This window comes from Chaetodon trifascialis, chromosome 10, assembly GCF_039877785.1.
Source record: "Chaetodon trifascialis isolate fChaTrf1 chromosome 10, fChaTrf1.hap1, whole genome shotgun sequence".
NCBI lineage: Eukaryota > Metazoa > Chordata > Actinopteri > Chaetodontiformes > Chaetodontidae > Chaetodon > Chaetodon trifascialis.
In genome coordinates this window covers 16,420,571-16,441,186 of record NC_092065.1, presented here as the reverse complement: position 1 = coordinate 16,441,186, position 20,616 = coordinate 16,420,571, and the positions used below count along the sequence as shown (strand labels likewise).

The window sequence follows — 20,616 nt, the reverse complement described above, 5'->3', positions numbered from 1 at the left end:
CATTTGCAGTATCACTGTGATACACTTGGAGAAGCACTAACTCTGAATTGCTGCTTTAGGTGTGTAATGATGCATTCATTGCATTGAGGCATCGATTATGAATTATGCCAATTCAATGCATCGATCTGCTAAAAGAAATAATTAAATTACTTTGGCTTTAGCAACAGTCGATATAAAACGATTTAAACTGTAATAATCAAATTGAAATGAAATGCCAGGATTGAAAAACGGAAGCTGTAACAATCACTGCTACTGACATCACTGCAGCTACTAATGCTGCAGTAATGGTGACAGTAATCTAAAATGCTAAGACTACTGCCATTAGTGTCTAAGGCGCCTTCTGCCACTGTCACAAAAACATGTAGAGTAGAGTAGAATGTGCACCAAATCCTGTTCAAGCAATCATAAGTACAAACATTTCTGTAATGTGTGCAAATGTTAGTTTATTTTATTATTCATCAGTATAGAAGAAACCATTTTGTTTTCAATTTGTTTCCCAAAATTGAACTGAATTACTTCAAGAAAGAAAAATAATAATAATCCCTCTTGAAGTGAAATGAAAGTTTGACTAATTAAGTCAAATTGGTGTCAAGCCACTAATCCACACACCTACTAGGCGTTTTTTACTGCCACCATACTGTAGAGCTTTGGAGCTCATCCTTTATCCTCCCCAAGAGTTAAAAAGAAAATCTATGCACAGACCTTGAGTCAGCCTCGGGCCCTGCACATGACGAATAACTTCGAGGAATTCGGCATGCCAAACAACAAGACTGTTCGAGCAGTGTTCAACAGTTACTCACCGCTCCCCCAGCCATGGATTTTTCCTTCTTAACACAGTACAATCAGATGACATTTCTCTTCGCCTGCTTTCTTTTTTCCTGTGAGCATTCTGATCCTGGCTTTGAGAATTCTTTATTAGAAATGCAATATATCTGAGTATCAAGACGAGCATAAATGAAAAATAAGAATTAGAAATAAAACAATGAAGTTATATGTGAGGCGGAAATTGTTACCCAGAGGTGAGAGTGAGAGATCAGATCAGCGCTCAGCCAGTATTACATTCTGCTGGGAGAACCCCTGAACACCTCTTTTTATCCCTGCTCCACTAAAACATGAAACCGCTCCTGCAGTGCAATCTGAAGCCTACAAGAATACAAACAAGTAATTTGACTGTGACTGAGGACATGAGGCAAGTTATTAAGAAGTTATTATTTTTCTCTGCACCAAATGTCTTATGTCTTTGGATCACTCACAATGTTATCTTTTATTTGATAATTTAGTGTTTCATTTTTAATTTTTTAAACTTCATATCCTGTTTGGATGCCAGTGTATAATGCGTTGGGCTTTTCTTGTTATTTTTTGATGTGCAACCAGTCAATTTGGCATGAATATTTTAAGACCCCATGAAATGTAAATCAGAGCTCAGCAGACAGTTCATGTTGATAAAAGGGAATTACGGACAGAATTTCAGCAGGGGTTGACGGTGTGTCCACACTGCATTCATAACGCTTGAACTTTTCTTTTCATTTGAGCAGATATTGATTAAAACCACACTAGTAGTGATGAAATATTGTAGAAGAAAAGAAAATTACTGTGACCACTGGCTGTGAAGTGAAGTTTATCCTATGTACTTACAAAGCACATATTTCTTTGGAACCCTCTTGTGGTACATGCACATCAAACTCACTAGATAACACAAGAAGTCAGCTCAGCTTGATGCATTAAAGCACCAAATGATTCTTTGTTCACAATTGGTTTTGAAGAGAAGTGGGCTTCGCTTGTCAGGCCGTTTCAATTATGGATTTCCACTATGCGTGTTATTTCTGCTGCCTCTGATGTTCCACCAGAAACTGGTGCATCAATTCAGGACCAGCATGCGATCATTTTTTTTATTCTACTTCAGGGCATCTTTAATGTAAGAGAAGCAAAAAAGTCAGTCATTAAGTATTACTTTTCTCTGGGAGCAGACAAATGGCCATGTGCACTGATCTCCCTGCTCTGCTCTGCTCTGCTGTGTTTCAGGGATTGTGTGGGAGGAAAAATAATGCATTCATTTGGCATTAATAAGTAAAAGACAAATCAAGCAAAACATTAATCAGGATCAGAAAGTATCTACAATGATTCATTGTCATACATAGCCAGACCCCAGACCATGGTCCATGAGTATCCCAAAGAGAAGCCTGACAAGCTGACATGATGCCAGAAAAAGCTGCGCAGAGCAGCGTATGCTTTGTGCTGCTGTAAGACAAAGTAAAAATATGACCTTTTTAGGAAAGCAGAATGAAGAAGTAAAAGGTCTACGAGGCAGGAGATATCAGGCTCCTCTTTGAAGCGTGACACTCAGTCGGTTGCTGGCTGATGTGATTTTGCAGAGACAAGGCAGAGTGAGGGTGAAATAAGAAGGCAGCTGGGCCTCCCTGACTCAGCCTCTGTTTGTTATCAGGTAACTTCTTCCTCACATTTCTACAGTTATAAACTCAAACATTTTGAGTTTGTTAAGTCACTGTCTATCCCTGAATGGGGTAACACAGTGGTGATTGAGCCCACTGATCAAAGTACTGCAATATTTATATGCTAGCAGTATTACAAACTTGGTGTCTGTCTCGATGTTCCTGTAAAAATTGCTGCAGTAAATTAGTGCTAATGCTAACCAGGGCTGTCAAAATTGGCCAAAAATGATGCCTGAATTTTCCTCCTAAAGAGAATCGCATCGGTTCAGTCCTTTCGAGTATCTATTTTCGCACATTATGTTCTTAAGAGGGAAAACCAATACAAGACATATTCCACATGTATGTTATTTCAACATAAACATCTTTTAAAAGACCTACATGCCACATTACAAAACATGAGCTGACTTTTATTTTGAAGTAGCTACTGCCATGTGTTTGTAGCTGAACTTAGCACTTAGCACTATCTTACTCAAGCACTCTGTCTACAAAATAATTCAACACTTATTTTCAGCATTTTTTGACTGCAGCTCAGTTTGAAATATTACAGAGAGTAATGGAAGAAGAAGCAGCAGCCACAGTGAGATGTTAGAAATAGAGCTGTAGGCAACAGGCTGCAAACCTCCAACTACTCAGCGAGGAGACCAACTCTTTTCAGTTTCACTTTGTCATGTGCAGTGTAAAATCAGATCACACTTGCTCACAAAATGATGGAAATAGGCCATCATGGCCTGACTTCAACATTAATACAACAGTAGTTTGTGTCGCCAAATCAACTAGGACTAAAATGTTTGCCACTTTTAATACAAGTTAAAATTATTAGTTACCGTGTGGATAGACACACAACGGGTGGTCCAATGAATAAAACTTTGTACTCTATATGTATAACATTATATCCACACTACATATGGATTATTTTCTAAAATGTATTTAAATCAAACTCTGAATATCTGTGTAATTAGTGGCTACTGATCCGTGTGGAGCCATTACAGAGTTCTTATGTATGGGTGGTCGTGCAGCTCCTCACCCACAGATGGGACTTGTGTGTCGTAGTTACAGTATAACAGCCAGATCACTCTCAGCCTGAAAAATGTAAAAAGAGTGCCTGCCATGTGGATAGAATACTCTTCACAGTAGTGGATAAATGCAGAATACTTTCGAAGCGTTCGTTCCATTTTCATTCTCCTTTTGAATCCTTTGTGGGCAAAGACCGTGTGTGTGCGGTGCCGCATGAGCAGTTCGCTCTAAAATTTAAACGATGCAGGGGTTCTTCAGATTGTGTTCTCTAAAATACAACTGACGTGAAAGAATGGAGTAGTTGACCCAGAACATACCAGGGGCTTTCCGTCCAAATTGGCACTTGCAGCCTCCTGGCTCTTAGCTCTTGATAAAGAGTTTGTCTCAGATATACAGTAATTTAAGTTGGGACTGTGTAAAATGGGCTCTATAGGGCTCGTTTATTGAATGCAGAAGCTTCTGTCTGCGTTCACATGCAGTCCTTAACCAGTGATGCTCACCCCTCGTGACTCTAAACCTACTTTCTCTTCTGTACACAGACGCCAGACTGCTTTCCTTTACTGAAAGACAATTTCCACACATTGTGATTTATGCTTCAAGCAAGTTTATTTATGTATACCACTTGGTCATAATAAGGAGTATTGCACCCACTACTTAAATGCCTCCTCATTAAGAGGTTGGGTAGAATAGGGGGCACTATAAAATTCAAGTCTGCATTATACTGTAATGGGAAAGATGACTGCATTATTTATGTCTACTTATACATCTACACTTGCAGCTATTGTAAAGGTCCCCCTCCCCCCATCATTCATTTGCCCTCCCTCTGTGCTGTAATATTACTACAATGGAGGCTGCAGGCCATATTATCTTAAATATTGTAGAGAAGGACTGATTGGGAATATTGTGATACAGACCTCTTAGAGTAATGGCATGTGTGAACCTACATTTAAGCATTGATGGTGCAGAAAAACCATCACTGTCATCGTAGCAGCCATGGCACCATGTGGCCACCCTTCTAAAGCGGCACTGAGACGCAGTGAATTCAAATGAAAAAGATTTATTTCCAAGCTATTGACTGAATGTATCAAGAACGACTGCACCTCTTCTCCTCAGCTCTTCATCATAAACCTAATGACACTCTGCTACTAGCTCCATTGTTATTGTTTTTGTGTTATAGGAGGATTGCAAGGAAAAAACAACCATGAACAGCACAGTGCACCATGCTGTCTCGATCCAGCCTTCAGAAAATGTCTGCATCTCTGTCATGGCTGTGTAAGAGGAAATTGAAAAACAAAATGAGGTTTAAAAAAAAACAAACTTAAAGGTTCCCAGGATGTTAATCCTTTGTTCTGTTCTGCAGAAAGCCTTCTCAGCACGTTCCCGTCCTAAGCGTAAGAGACAAGGTCCTAAAGGTGCTAGTCATATGATGTAGCTTTGCAGAATGCTCCAGTCATTTGTCATTGTTATGAAGGCTATCATGGGACCTTGCACAAAAGTCCTTTATAATAAGTGCTCTGCTCTCTCATATGCTCAGTGCTGCCACACAGATGCATACAGCCCACACAGCAAACATGAGTGGTAGTTTAGCCTTTCTGTTCCTGCTGCATTAAATTTACATGCCCTGCTGCAACAGGATATGTTTAAATTCTTAAATCATGGAGAAAAAAGTGGAATTGCTGAACTCTGCTTCCCCTTCTCACAGATAATTGTTTTCTAAATCACTTCCAATCATTTCAGTTTTCTTTCTCTTGCTTGCATGCTAATGATCACACTGTGTTGTGTTGAGATGAAATGGCTGCAAAATGTCTTGCCCTTTACAGTGCAGGGATGTTTCGCCTTGAATAACGCTATAAAAAGCCTACCTGCCATGGCTGAATACCACAGCAGAATTTTGATAGCTTAGTTCATTGTTTGCTGCTTAATACCTTGACTGTGTGTGACAACAACACTGTCAGGCCCATGCCCATGTTTATGCCTTGCTAACAGCAAACTGAACCATGGTGATCAAATGGCTAAGATCTTCCACTGCTCCAGTTCTGGTATGGGTGGGAGTTTCACACATGGATAAGCCTTGCTATGAATAAGAATGAAATGTATGTCTATGTAACAGTCATACATATTACTGTATCTACTATTTTGACAGCCTTTAAGGAATTGTAAGCACCTCCATGGCAGCGAACTTTTAATAACACTGCACAATAAAGATGTTATTCCTTTCAGCTGAAAATGGGTAATGTTTGGTCATGTCAGAGGTGTTTAAGTCGCTATTAATATTTAATTAATCATGGTATGTGTTCATGTATTTACATGAATGACGCATTTGAGGTGAATCGAAGCGGTCCTGCAATTTAAACTGCTCCATCATCCCTTCAAGTGTAGCCACAAAGCACCTTCCTCACAGAGGTTACTTCAGGTTCTCATGAAGTCCCAATACACAAAGATCCCAATTCTCCAACTCTTAAGACACTATGATTTGATGTCCTCAACTGTCTGTGCTTTTGTGGTTGAAGGAAGGGGCTTAATGTTCCATGAATTTAAACCAGGCCTGGTTCAAAGACGCACACACCCCTCCACTCCTGCTCTGCTAGTTCCATGGCCACTTCACAGTGTGTCCAGGGCCCCTCTCGGGAAACGAACAGAGGGAACTGCAGACTTGAGTCATGTTCTTGATCTATAAGGCCACTGTGAAGGATCTACATTTTTTCTGGTGTATTGTATAGATCTGTGGAGCTCTGTTTCATTGCTGCTGAGCTGAGCTGAGATGCTTTGTATTCTTCTTCCATCACATCCGTTTATTTTTGTTATATTTCAAAGCACTGTTTTGTTGTATTATACATGATGCAGAGAAATTACTTTAATGGCTCATCAAAATTCACCTGTTTTTGTGCTGACCAAGTCTCAAATATTGAATTACTGTTAAGAATCAGTCTAAAAACTGAACAGTAAATGTTAACAAATATTATATCTCCATCTCTGTATGTGTAATCTGTGGTAGCACATGATCAGGTTAAGCTGTCACTTCATACTGTTACATACTTGGTACTTTTTGAGTGGCGACTAAATTGTGTAGTACCCGTTACTACTCATCACTCTTAGAATTTTGCTGTGATAAACCAGTGACATATCTTTGCTGGTCTTGTCCAGTAAACCAAGGACAACACGTGCGCTTACCCTGCAGCCTCTGAGGCAGCTCAGAGGGACACAGATGCTGCTGCTAATTTTGTGAGCTAAGGCGCAGCGTATATTGCGCACTCAAGTGAGCCACACCAGGGACACACATGGCAACAAAGTGGAATGAGAAAGGACCCATTATCATATATTGTCAGCAGGGGTGTCAGGAGTTTAAACGGTCCTGGCTAATCCTGATGATGAGGCAAGGAGCAAACTAATATTGTCACATGGGAGGTGAAAAGTCGTAGGTGCTAATGTACTGTCGCCCAAATACGCTGCCAAGGTTAGATGATGTCTCTTAACCTTTTTTAAGAAAGTCTCTGTATGTTCTGGTATTCATTTGGAATAACAGCAATCAGCACAGTAACCATGTTTGCTGTTGGAAGCAGCATTGTTCTACTTGGTAGGATGTGTACTGTTTGATGAAGACTCAGACTTTAATTATATCTCTGTCTTGCTGGCATTATTGCCATAATCTGAATAAAAATATGTTTCTTTCTTTGCAATTACATATGTCTGCTGGTTGAAGAATGTATAATGAAAGTGAATCAGGCACACAAATAAAAAAGGCCTTCTGTGCCTTTTGGAGAGGTTTATACAGAGTTTGCCTCCATCTATTAAAATGACAAAAGGACCAGAGAATAGAGAGGCACCATGAACATAGTGCTGTTGACCTTATCTGAGCAGACAGGCAGCAGACAGCACTATCTTGACACTGAAATTGCAGTGCGCTGCTGGATTGCCAGTGACACACCTAACCTGCTGCACCCTTCGACCCACTGCAGTGCATAGCAAGTCACCAAAATGCTGAACTATGCAGGCGAAGTAAAAAGCATCACAGCACCTCAGTAAAATACTGCAAACATGGAATCCATAATATCCTGAAATACATACTGTTCGTTAAAGTGCGCTGTAGATAAATGTGATCATTTGCATTCACATGCAGTCTGAATCTGTCAGGTTTTCTTTCACAGTTGATAACTGAGGAGAAAACCTGAGCAGATAGGAAGACATGCATGATTTTTTAATAAGGGTCTCAACACGAGGAGAGCGATAAAATGTAAGCACTGAACGTGTCGGAAATGGAACTGGAACCTATTTACTTCAGTCCCCAACTAGGGTGACGGAGCCTGACAGAGGATGTTCTGGCACCAGGGAATTCAGCATAGGTGATGTGGAAAAGAGCAGTGGGCTGAGTTACACTCCTCAAATGAATAATCCAGCAGTCTTGCAGAATTCCGGCACTGTTAAGCAGGCCACCGTCTGAGGAGCAAGCCGGAGGGGACAGCCGGAGGCTGGGGTTGTCCTTTTTTTATTGACCTCATCACACACAGAGCGGAAGACAGATATAGAGGAGTGAGTGTGCGCGCAGGTGTTTCTTCATCGCCCTGTGATGTTTAAGTGAGAGTGTAATGTGGTTTTTCTCTCTCGGGTTTTGTTTTTTCATGCAGTAGTGTTGCATCTTCTCGCTGTATGTCTGAAGGTGCTGACAGCTTCCATTTTCTTGAGCTGAGTCCTTGAAGTGAAGGGCACAAACTAGGCAGAGGACGTTTCGCACATTTCCTTTTCAGCAGTCCATCACTGCTGTTGTACACCCACGGCGCCTCTTTCAGTGCTCATGCCTCCCCTCTTGCAACCATTGATAGATTGACTGATCTGTGTCTATGAAAAATCAATAGGACAACCCTTTGAGTGCTCCTCACATTGATTTTTCATGGACTGTAGTTACAGTACTAACAAGTAGCAGACTTTTCATTCCTTGGGAAAGTCTGCTGTTTCACGGCTCTGCGGACAACAGGTTGAAACAAAGTCACGATAGAGCACAAGGGCGCTATTAACATAAATGAGTGGAGGAGAAGGATTGTTTTTTTGCACGGCAGAGTCAAGTGCTGCTTGTGTGCTATTCACTTCAGATCAGAGCTGCTTTTAAATTTTTATGACATGGCAATCAAGGTGACACGCTGCCTCCAGGCATAAACTAAAGGCCAAAAGCACTCAGGTTCTACGTTTACAGCACAACACCTGCGAATACCAAACACTGTAACATGCTCAATATTTCAGAAGATTTCCAGTTGCAGCGAGGTTTTATTAATTCGCTCTCCAGCAATATTTTTGCCTCGCTTCCATTTGCATAATGCCACGCTTTATTGCCTTAGCTCTTTGTCGGATGCACTCACCATGGTGGCACATTTGTTTCCATAGCTTCTTTAGATCCAAAGAGCACTGATGCTGCTCATCTGCTCCAAAGGCCTGTATACTGTATACCCCTCTCCTGACGACTTCAAAATTAACCCAGTTTGATCTCAATCCTTAGCTCTCTGCTGAAGTTGTTTTCATACATCATGAAGTCTGCTCCTGTTTTTCCTCATGGCAAGAGGAAGAGGCCCCTTGTGGGCCCAGTTTTAGCAAAGATTGTGTTTACCAATGTGTCTGAATTGGTGTTAATCTATCGCTCATTCCGTCTCTTCTGTTTATCCTCCTTTCTGTTGTTCTCTGTCTCTTAGTGTTTGCTCAATGAATGGTAAAGGTAGCATGACATGGAGAGATGCCGGGCTTCCTTTACCCCTCAGTCAATGACAGACCATTGCTGATTACTGATATGACCAACACAAGGAGAAGCTAGCCCCAGTGCTGTGCTGGTGCACTGCAAGAAGTAAATGGATCCAGCTCTCCCTTGACTCCATGAATATTCGACGCTCCAGTGAAGCATAGTTAAAGTTGGGTGTTTACTAATTTGGTTAGCACATTTCTCCGACCAAGGCAGGGATTTGAGACTTAAGAATCACCCCAGTGGGATAAATCTCCAATTAAAAAGGCAAGGAGCCATCTGAAATATTTAATATGTCTCTCTCTCTCTCTCTCTCTCTCACACACACTCCCTCACATGCAAGGTCTTTTTATCTGTCTCAGTCTCCCTTTCTCAAGGCTATGGCTCTGTGTGTGTGTGTGTGTGTGTGTGTGTGTGTGTGTGTGTGTGTGTGTGTGTGTGTGTGTGTGTGTGTGTGTGTGTGTGTCTGTGTCTGTGTCTGTGTCTGCCTGCATGCACATGTGTGAATTACTTTGAACGCCAGCTTGTTTGTGAGTTCGAGATGCTGGCTGGATGGATCACTGCCACTCTGAGCAAGGTTTGGCTGAGTGATGATGTACCTTTACTCGGCGTGTACGCGCATGCATATGCGTGTGTGTGTGTGTGTGTGTGTGTGTGTGTGTGTGTGTGTGTGTGTGTGTGTGTGTGTGTGTGTGTGTGTGTGTGTGTGTGTGTGTGTGTGTGTGTGTGTGTGTGTGTGTGTTGATAAGCACCCCTCTCCTTGCACTGTCCCTTATCTGTTCTCTGAGAAATCATACCACAGAGATAAGTTGCACAAGAAATGCTACTTCTTCGACATTTTTTTAATGTCTGCAGCAAATGCACAAGATTCATAAACTCTGGCTCTTTAATTTTCTGGTCTAATCTAACTCTAAACCCTTTGCATCAAGGCATCAGAGATATGGTGTAGATCCACCATGTTTTATGCAGGCATAGAGTCTCAGAGGGTGATACCATCATTGATAAGAATTACAAGGCAGTAGTCATTTACTTTGGCAGAACTGTATGAATTTAGTTTTATGGTAATAGTAGCCAAAGGTCAGGCATCAGTAGGGGCTATATATTTATGCTATCTTACTGTCTGCCATGACGCATGCCTTTTGTAGCCATTTCCTACTTAGTGTTCCACCATCTCTGCACATCTAGTCTGCTGTGATGCATTTTTTTTCCTGCCTCACTATCATTTCTCTCCTTTCTTTCATACTCTCACTGTGTTCAACTCTCCCAGAATAAGAATAGGTCTGGCTGGACACACCTTGATTTACAATCTCTTTACCTTCAAGGTCTTTGTGCTTTTCCCACAAGTGCTCGAATAATCCTTCTTTATTTTTGTTACAGAAGATTTTTGAAATGGCCCAAATCACACCTTTCATGCTGCTTGTCCTGTTTCTTCACCGCTACTACAGGTACAGTCTTCATAGGCGTTTTGTTAAATCTTTGCAATTCAGCCACATAATTAGCCAAAACAGTTTTTTGTGGCTCGCCTGTTTCCCAAGACAACAAGTCCCTTGAGCTGGCGAATGTGGCCGAGGCGGAACCATGCAGAATCAGAGCTAAGATGCAAACAAATAATTACCCTTCATTTGAAAACACTCAATTAGCCTCTATTTCAGAGAAAAATAATGAGCTACTCCCACTAAGCGGAACCCCAGAGTTTCAGCTGTAATTAGTCTAAAAGATGGCAACCCAGTGGCTCAGTGGACGATAATAACTTGACTGTTTTATTAGCCCAACAGCTAGTACCACGCTATACCACTGCTCAACACATTTGCTGTGTGTATATAAACTGTGAGCAACAAAGAAAGCACCCATTTCTGCAGGGTTTTGCATTGATATGTGTTTTGTGTGAATAAGCAACATAAATAAGAAGGAAAGGGAAAGAAGAGAAAGGGTTGGTGGGCTGTGTGGCAATCAATGAGCTCTGCTGTGCCGCTGACATTTCTATCTCAGATGTGCAACAGAGGCTGCCCTGAGTGCCTTTGCACTGTACAGAGGAGTATTGTGCTTCACATTTATCGGTCTACTGTAGTATCTTCCGTCAATGTTAGTGGATTCATATATATCACAGGCTGTGAATTAAGGTGCTCAGTGTTTATAGAGAATTCCTGTTATTGCTGTGTCTCTAACTAACCATCGATTGCTAGTGTTTTTCCTTGAAAGATGGGACTGATTGATGCCATTTCCAATAAGGTGGATCTGCCTCTGTGCACTTTGCCCAAGCTTAAGGGAATACACTTAATATGGAACTCTGTCACAGTCAATAATAACATGGTGGACCTTTAAGCTCCCATGCTGAATACTGAATATTTGTATTCCATTCCCATGCTGAATGCACGCACACTTAATTTTCTGTCCTTGTGAGGACCGTCATTTACATAATTATGACGTAACATTCCCTAGCCCTCTTCGCCCTCATCCAAACCTAAACCATCACAATTAAATGCCTAACCCTAACCCTTACTCTTACCTTAACCTTATTCTTACCTAACCCACCAAGTATTAATCTTAAACAGCCTTTGAATTTGTGATCAATGTCCAAAACTGTCCATACACTGCACAAAACTTGTTCCAGTCCTTACTGTATAGCAAGTACAAATAGACACACACACATTGACTTGAGTCTATGTAATTCTTTTTGTGCTGTTATTTAGACTTCCATCATTTCCTGACTCTATCCATAAGCCCTGCTTGCCTAACCCTGGCCTTGACCTTGCCCTAAATCTGACCTTAACCACTTACTCTTGAATCAGCTTTTTATCTATTTTGGGACACATCTTCTGTCCCCAGTTGGACAAGCTGTGCCCAATTAACTGGTCTTTACTCTGAAATGTGTCCCCCAAAACTAGCCTATGACAGAAACATGCACACTCACAGTGTGTCATTGCATTAGTCTGCTTGAATCCATTCATGTATACTCATTCTCTTCTGCCTCTACTCTACCACTTCTCTGAGTACTGCAATTCTTTTGACTCTCCCTGTAGAATTTCAATTCTGTGATGAGAAAAATTAGATTTTATGACGTACCTTTTTCCATCACTTGAAAGAACCACATCATATCTAGCACAAATTTCAAGCACATTTATTTCCAAGTGTAGTGCATAATTGTATCCTTGCTAGATTAATGAGGGTGAACAGTCTGTAACACTGGAGAGTTGCTGAAACACTTAAGTGCACATACACAGTAACGTGAAATAACATTAGGTCACAGCTGAGTGAAAGCTTGCCGCATTTCTGTTTTCGGCACCACCGATCTGAAGCCAATCCCCTGTGGCCAATATTGACTTAACAAATGTGGCAGGAGGTCGCTAGAGACCAAGGCAGCCACCAGACCAGGATAGGACACAGCAGAATATGGGTTGGAGGAGACACACCGTGTCATTACTTGCAGTCACCTTGAAGTCTAACAACCACTCTGACTGATAACGTCAGCAGATTTGACTTGAATTCCCCAGTGCATCGTAGAAAGATGCAGTGAGAGTGACCTCTGATATGGAAAATGCCGTGGTAAACACCATTTTTAACTTTTATTGCCCCACAAAACAGGTATGATAAAGGATCATTAGAGAAAAATCAAAAGTGAAACACTTCTGTGGTGAGTGGGCTGAAGAAATTGTAAAAGTGCAGCCAGTTGGTGCCTCTTTGATGCTTCTCTTAGCTCTCGGACTGACAGAAAGCTTTTGATAAGTGATCTTAATGCCAGTTGCACTCACACTCAGCCAACATGTAGACTCCCACATTTGTCTGTCTCACTCTTGTAAGTTCAAACTTGTTCAACTCACAGACTTGAAATACTTGACATTCACATCAGATGAACCCAATTAGGACAAATCTCAGTTCATAAATAATGTCTTTTTAAAAACAGTAACACAATTTAAGTTCTTCATGCAGCTGAACCACGGATTGCAACCAAGAGGAGAAAAAGAGAAATATATTTCCATGGTACATGCTGATTAGCATTATGCAATAAAGGGTTCAGTCTTAGTGACCACACTTGCAGACTCACAGTCCCATTGTGGAAGTTACAGTTGCATCAAGGCTAATGTGCAGTCTTTTCGTGCCTTGTAATCACAATTATGACCAGCCCAGATGAGCCTCTTTCTCTTTTTAAGTATTTACTGCAATTAACCAAACCTTTAGGCCTTTAATAATCCTGGCAAAAATAAAAAATAAAAAAAAATTGTTGCCTTCGTATCAAAATACATTACTGTGACAAAAGCAGGTAAGGCATTATTGTAAATATTTAATACTCTTTATTGTAAGTATTCACAGTGAGAAGAATTTCATGTCATCCCTTATGCTGCTGATATCTTGTAATTATTAGTTTTAGTTCAGATTAGAAAGATTTGTTAGTTCAGAAAAATTCTGATTTCCAGTCAACAATAAACAGAATGAGACCTCAGCAGAATCTCAGTAGATTCTAGGATGTAAATGTAAAGTTTGCCTATGAACAACTTTAAAGCTCAGGTCTTTCAAAGACAGGAAAAAAAGTAAATTACTGTGCTCCATGTACTATATCTGAGAATACATAAGAGGGGCTACTTTCACTGGAGTTAAAAAGGACATTTTTACTGTACGCACTGTCTAGTGCTTTTTGTATCCGAGAACATAAACTCTGAAGAAATATTCATTTGGATGAAGTGAAAAGGCTATGATATATGTTTCTCTGACACCTCAATACAGTAAAAGTGAACTTCTTATTCAACATTATACTCCTGTGATCTGAATATAAGTCCACCCTAGTCTCTAAAGACCACTAAGATTCTATTAAGATTCAAGTGAGATATGTAAATAGCTACTATCAGCTTGTTGGTTTGTGCTTTATTCACATATAATAGGTTATTGTGCGCGTTTAGTAGAGTGCAACATTCCTGCTGATGTCAACAGTGCTCTCTTTCTGTCCCTTTTATGCTTGCTCTTCTTACGCACATGCTGCTAGAAATGCATTTCTGAAGGATTGAATGGTTCAAGTCTATAATGTGCAGATTTGGATTTAGCCTGAGGGAAACCTCTGGGCATGTCTGAAAAGTATAAATTTGCTGCAGCTCCCCTCTGTTCTCCTTTTTCCTGAATGTAGCAATCGTCTGTGTAGATACATATTTTAAATCCTAAGATCACATGCTATATCATATATGCACATACTAAACCTATGCATGTGCAATAATCTTAATTCCTGCCCCAAAGGAGGTTATTTTCCGGTCCAGTTTATTAGTTTGTCAGCAGGATTACAGAGAAACTGTTGATTTTCATGAAATTTAGTGGGAGGGTGTAGCACAGGCCTAGGAAGAACCCAAATTTTGAAGCAGATCTAAATTGCAAGGCAGAGACGCAAGGACATTTGGCCCTTGTGGAATAAATGCAATACGTCTTGAGATCCAGTAGATGGTTTGGTTTTCACTATTGATGGTTCAGTTGTGACAAAAGCAAATAAAAATGCAGTGACTCCATATCACAGTCTACATTTACGGAAGCCAGTAATCCTCTGCAGTAGCTTCCACATGTTGCTCAAACGTCATACAAAAGCAGTCGTTATGGAGCAGTGGTGTCATGGGAGAATGGTACAATTGCAACATTGCCACAATTGTGGCAGTTGTAGCTATAGAAACATAAATACATATTTATCATGCAACTAGTTTTACTCGTACTCACATCCAAATTGTCTGCAGTAAACTCCACCAAAGATATTAAGGAAAAATATTCAACCTGTACGCTTCACAAGCAGTTATACTGACTGAGTTTGTGTTTGCACTCTTGTTTATCATAGAGGAGTGGACTATTGGCCTTGGCAGAGGTCTGCACGCTGCCAGTGCCCCTCTAGTTTAGATTTTGAATTATTTGGACTTGTGTTTATTGTAAAAGGATTATCTAGTGCGGACTTCTGGTAAAGGTTTACCTCAAGGCTACATGAACAGGATGGAGATGGGCGTGAAACAACTAAAGTAAGAAGCACCTGAGAAAGCAACTTCTGGCACTGCCCAGTGGGGAGTGTAAAGGGCAGTATGCCTCTAATGCAGACTCAGAGCATAGTGGCAGGGTGACTAATGACCCTCAGTGCTCTCAATTATTATCGCTGGCACGCATGCACGCACACACACACACACCATATGATTCATTCTGGTTCAGACTGTAGAGAGCCATGATTCAGCCACACTCATGGGGAGCTACACCAACATTTCAATCTTCGTCTCAATTTCCCAAGACCCATAGACTCTTGGTCTAAATGAGGACATCAGCACTCTAGGAAATAGGTTTGTCCCACAGAAAAGCCACCCCGGTGTAACACAAATTAGCTTTTTGCCCTGCCGCAATCAATGTGAGAGTGGGTCTCATTAATTTCTTAGGTCACACCTCAATCTTGCATCATTCAGAGGCCATTTTCTTTTGCATGGCTTTGACGTTCTTTTTCGAGACGGCGTGTCTGTCAAGTCAGTCTCTGATTGTCTTATTTACTGACGGTGTCTCGGAGTCAACATCAACTGAGGACCTTGATCAACAGCGTCCCCAAGGAGACTATCCTATACTCACATAAATTGACCTTTTTGTCCGGTACTATTAACTGAATTACTTCAATCAATAGTATATAGCCTATTTGACATATTTCTGTCCACTTGATCTGTGAGTTTAATGATAATTATCAAGTATTACTTGACTTGAAGACATAAATTATTTTACCTGTCTATGTAAGTTTAAATGCATAGAAGAATCTTGGTGACATTTTCTCTTGTGTTTATCGCATTTTTAATCATTTAAGTATTGTCCTCATCCAAAGCTGTCTTCTCACACAAAGCATATTCATCTGTTCAACACATAATTAATAATTGTGTGCAGTGTGAATTGCAGAGGGAAGAAAGACGAAGACACTGAGTGATTTAAGGCTGATGGTTACTCGGGTCTATGTTGAAATTATCACACTGAGATTTTAAAATCAAGTCTTAATTACAAATCTTTGACAAATGAAGTCAAATTGGCGGGCACAGGCTGCCAGACGAGGCCTCTGAGCTCCATCCTCCAGTCTGGTTGGTTTGCAGACAGCCAGCCGGCAGAATCAGCCTGCAGCCCCAGGAGAGCCTTCCATCCTGCTGCGTCTGCTCTTCTCCTCCTCACAAACATCCATCCTGCCTGGTCGTTCTGTCAAACCCCCACCCACCCTCGCCCATCCCTTCGTCAACCCCCCCCTTCCTCTTCCTCCGCTCCACTGGGCTTGTGAAGGTGAGCCAGTCCCCAGTGGCACTACTGTACAGATTGCAATGCTTCCTCTTCAAATGGAAGCTGCTCTCATGTGAATACCCACGTAAAGAGTGGCTACGCTGATCTTCATGTTCCTATTCCTCCACTTTTTGTTTAGTTATTTTGGTCTTTTACTGCACATTAATCTCTGCATCTTTGTATTATTTAGTCTCCGTCTTGCTTGCAGGTCAGCTGTCCTTGACCATAACTAGAGGAAGCACAGGCTGCTCTGTGTGTCATTTCAGAGCAAGGCTGACAAAAAGGAAGCGTTCCCTTGGGCTTTAGGCCAGTTTGGTGACAGCTGTCAGACAATTGCTTGTCCTTAAACGCTCTTTTATGAGCAGGATGTGTGAAGGAACAATGACGGCAGCATGAATGCTTCAGTGTAGCTCTTATGGGACTCTACTTCTAATGGTTGCGTCTAATAATTTTTCATAGACAATGTCCATCTGCAGTTGTATAACGGATGTCTGACTTTTTCTCTCGTCTGCAGAGAGCTTAAGTTCTGTTCACCCCACGTCCGGGGTGCTTCTCTTCCTCTGGGTTTTGTTGCTCAGTGGAATAGACAGGTTCTTTTATCATTCTCTCTGAAAAGCTGAAACATGAATCTGGGGTCTGTTCAAATCCCAAGATGAACAGATATCTAGTGCTGTACTGGCGAGTGACAATTTAACACCTCATTTAAACAAGAAGAGACCCATTTTGTGAGCATTCAATGACTACAACTCTCATGGCTCTCGTGGCTTTTACGGAACGCCTGTGGCAAAAACCCATGCCTTATGTTACGGGTGCTAATAAAATAATGGTTGTATTATCTGTGATAAAGTGAAGAGCTGCTCACATTTCTACTTACAAGTGAGGTAATAGATTATCACTTAGCTTTGAATATTGACAGAAAACTACAGACTCCAATGTCCAAGTGGACTGTTTCATGCTCTCTCTGAAATGAACGCTATCAGCACGTTTGTTCGTGTGTGCACATGAATGCCTTCACAAGCATGGAGCATTATCCGGCCGTCCTGTTGCTGCAGGTGAAATCATTGCCTTTCCCTTTGTGTTTGTGCAGGTTTTTGGAGATTATTATCACTTCAGGCATCACGCCGTGGAGAAGAGGGCTTTGTCTGGCCACAGGGGGATGCACATCAGACTGCAAAAAGAACCACAGGTAAGACTGGTGTCAGCTCTCACACAGCTCATTGCAGCACTCCACATCGGCAACACAAGGCCAAAAGACAGATTGGATTACACACAGAGATTGTGTATATCACAAGAGAAAAGGATGCCATCATCAATGACAGCTTGTCAAACTCTGTATTCTTTTCAGTTCACACCAGTCCTACCATCTGTCCCTCTGACCCAATCCGACGTGCCACAGAGCTGTAAATATGCAGCATAAACTCTCCCAAACAGCTGGGAGTGTCTCTGTGTTTGCCCTTCTTTTTTCTCCAGTCTTCATTTGCACCTGAATGTTAGCTAGAGAGGAAAATTGGCATTTATCAGTCTAACATCTAAACACAGAACATTTTCCATCCCTGAATTATCTTCATTTGGATGTCTGATTCTGAATCTGCACGCATTCCAACCCCCAATTTATACCTGGCATACTGTAGCTCTGCAGAATCCTCAGTTTCTGTGTATACCAGATGTAGTTGAGTCAGCATGGAAATGCCAACATAGTGGAGGGAAGGTTGTTTTTTTTTGTTTTTTTTCTTACAAGGGATTAAGAGATAAGCAGTCTAGCATTGCCAGACCTATATCTGTACTATGTTTGCACAGTTCCTACACAGAAGAAAGATCCGAAAGTATCCACGGTCAGTATATTGTAGGGGAAAAAAACAGCCTGTATTGATTTTATTTTTTTAAACCGGAGAGAATTAAACTCTTGTCAGATTTTGGAAAACTTGCTTTTTCTTTTGCTATTTCAAATGACAGTAGATGCCAGAAGAGAGAGTGGAGGAGGGCAGAGAGCACTTATGCCGTCCTGTTGTGAATCAGCCTTTATGAATAACAAGCACCTTTTTCTGTTTTTAGAAAGTTTCTTTGGTATCTTAAAATATAGTTCCTGTTGGTTGTTGGTTAACATTCTTCACACTGATTTAATTCACATTAAACGCATTCATCTTGAATCCTTATTATAAGTAAACACACATAATCCAGCAGCCTAAAGATCAAAGCATGTCAACCTGAGCCCCCTCACACTGAAGGGAGGAAAATCCTCAAGGAAGCAAACGATATGATCTTTAACAGAAGACATTTCATGTACATAACAATGGTAAAAAGATGCAAAATTTAGATAACGTTTATTTCACTGTTGTCTTGTGAAGGCAACAGGAGTTAATATCAGGCCTATAGGAAAAATGTAATTTTACTCGAAATCAAAAGCTCACATTATTTGGGAAGCATACAGTATTTTATCTAATCAACAGTACACAGAAGAAATGTAGGACAACAAAGCAAAAACACTCTTCAAATGAACTTCCTACCTCTTCTTTTTGTGTGCGTGCATGTGGGGGGGAGCAAGAACCATAACAAATAAAAAGGTTAATATTAGAAGAATGTCATAACCTTTTGCAAGCTGTGTTATGGGCTTTACTGCTTTTATTCACACCTGAGCTGAGGGAGGAAATGTTGTTTGGACCTGACTGGGCAAAATGCCACACAGGTCTCAGTAACAAAAAGAGGGATACTCGACAAACCTCACTGTGAACGGTTTTCTCTGATTTCTAGTAAATAATGAAAATAGTTCTGCCAACAGTGTTGGTTTTCTATTGAAATGTTTTCAAGTGTTGCAAAGAAAATCCTCATCACCTCCACTGAGTGAATTCTCAGTGGCATGGTATGCGTTCCATCTCAGGAACACTGTCAGGGAATGTCTTCAGATTTGGCACAAATTGAACTGATTAGATTTTAGTGGTCTTCAGTGGTCAAGGTCACTGTGACCTCATGAATACAAAATCAGAGGAATGTCGTGAAGGAATTTCTTCAAATTTGGCACAAACATCCACTTGGACTCAAGGATGTACTGACTAAAATTCAGTGGTCAAAGGTCAAGGTCAGAGTACCCAGACAAAGCTATTTTTTGACTACAACTGAAGAATTCAGAGGACGATTATGACAACATTTCAAGCAAATGTCTCATAGCAAAAAATGAAGGAAATTATGACATCTTATATCCAAAAGGTCAAAGGCCATGTTCTCTGTGACATCATAATGTTCTGCAAAAACACTTTTCTGGCCATTATCCAATGCCTTAACTCAGGAACAGAAGGTGAACTGTATTTCACATTTGGTCATTAACTGAATTTGTGACATTAATCTTGGGTGCCCACCTTGACACTGCGGTGATTGTATAGATCTGAGCTGCCTGGTTGAAGATGTCTGTGAGTCATTCATGTTTTACAATTTATAGCTTCTTCGCAGCAGCATCCACATTTGAAGCATTGTAGTCCACCACAAGCTCATTGGTTCAGCTGATATTGAGCTTCAGGTGATTGTTGTTGCTCCATGTGATGAAGTTCTATATCATTCCTCTGTACTCTGTCAAACTAGTCTCTAAGTGAATATTTCTCATTGGAAATTATTCACTGGAATCTTACATCCATATAGTAATAACTTCTATTTCACCAAAAAAGGCACCTTAAACCGTTTAGTAAGTCTTCACTCCATATATTACATTCATCTGGACAAAAATGGATGTAAACTACAACCTGACTGGTTGTCGCAGGCAAACAACTGCGCTGCAGTAATTGTAGCACTTAGAGCATTACGAAGTAGTTCACCGTATTTGATAAAGTTAATGTACCTGCATGATTCTTGCATGTCCACACAGTTCAACACACTTACTGTAAGGTGCATGTGATGGCATCAGCTAAATGAATATAATGTTGTTTGGTTAGTTAAAATCATCACAAAAAAAATCGGTTACCCTGAAAGTTTCCCATTGATCTGACTGATCGGCTAACTAGTTGAACGATTGTCAACCCTAACCTGAAGCGCCCCATGGTTTGTCACACAGAAGCATGTGGGAAGTTGTCCTTGGAAACAGTTGGGAAAAGGGCAGGCACTTTAAAAAAAATACTTGGCAGGTGATTGAATGAACCATCTGTCTATCACCATCTGTCACGGATTAACTTCAACCTATAAGATCAAAGAACCATATGACTTTGGAGG

At 40.9% G+C, this 20,616-nt stretch overlaps 1 protein-coding gene across 2 annotated transcripts in view; it reads left to right on the top strand.

Moving 5' to 3' along the window:
• Positions 1-20,616, top strand: part of furinb (furin (paired basic amino acid cleaving enzyme) b) — a 73,725-nt gene that overhangs the window by 17,391 nt on the left and 35,718 nt on the right. For both annotated transcript variants that reach the window (XM_070972896.1, XM_070972897.1), the window contains exon 3: positions 17,513-17,611. In XM_070972896.1, the coding sequence (XP_070828997.1) occupies positions 17,513-17,611 (99 nt within the window). The remainder of the gene's footprint in view (positions 1-17,512; positions 17,612-20,616) is intronic.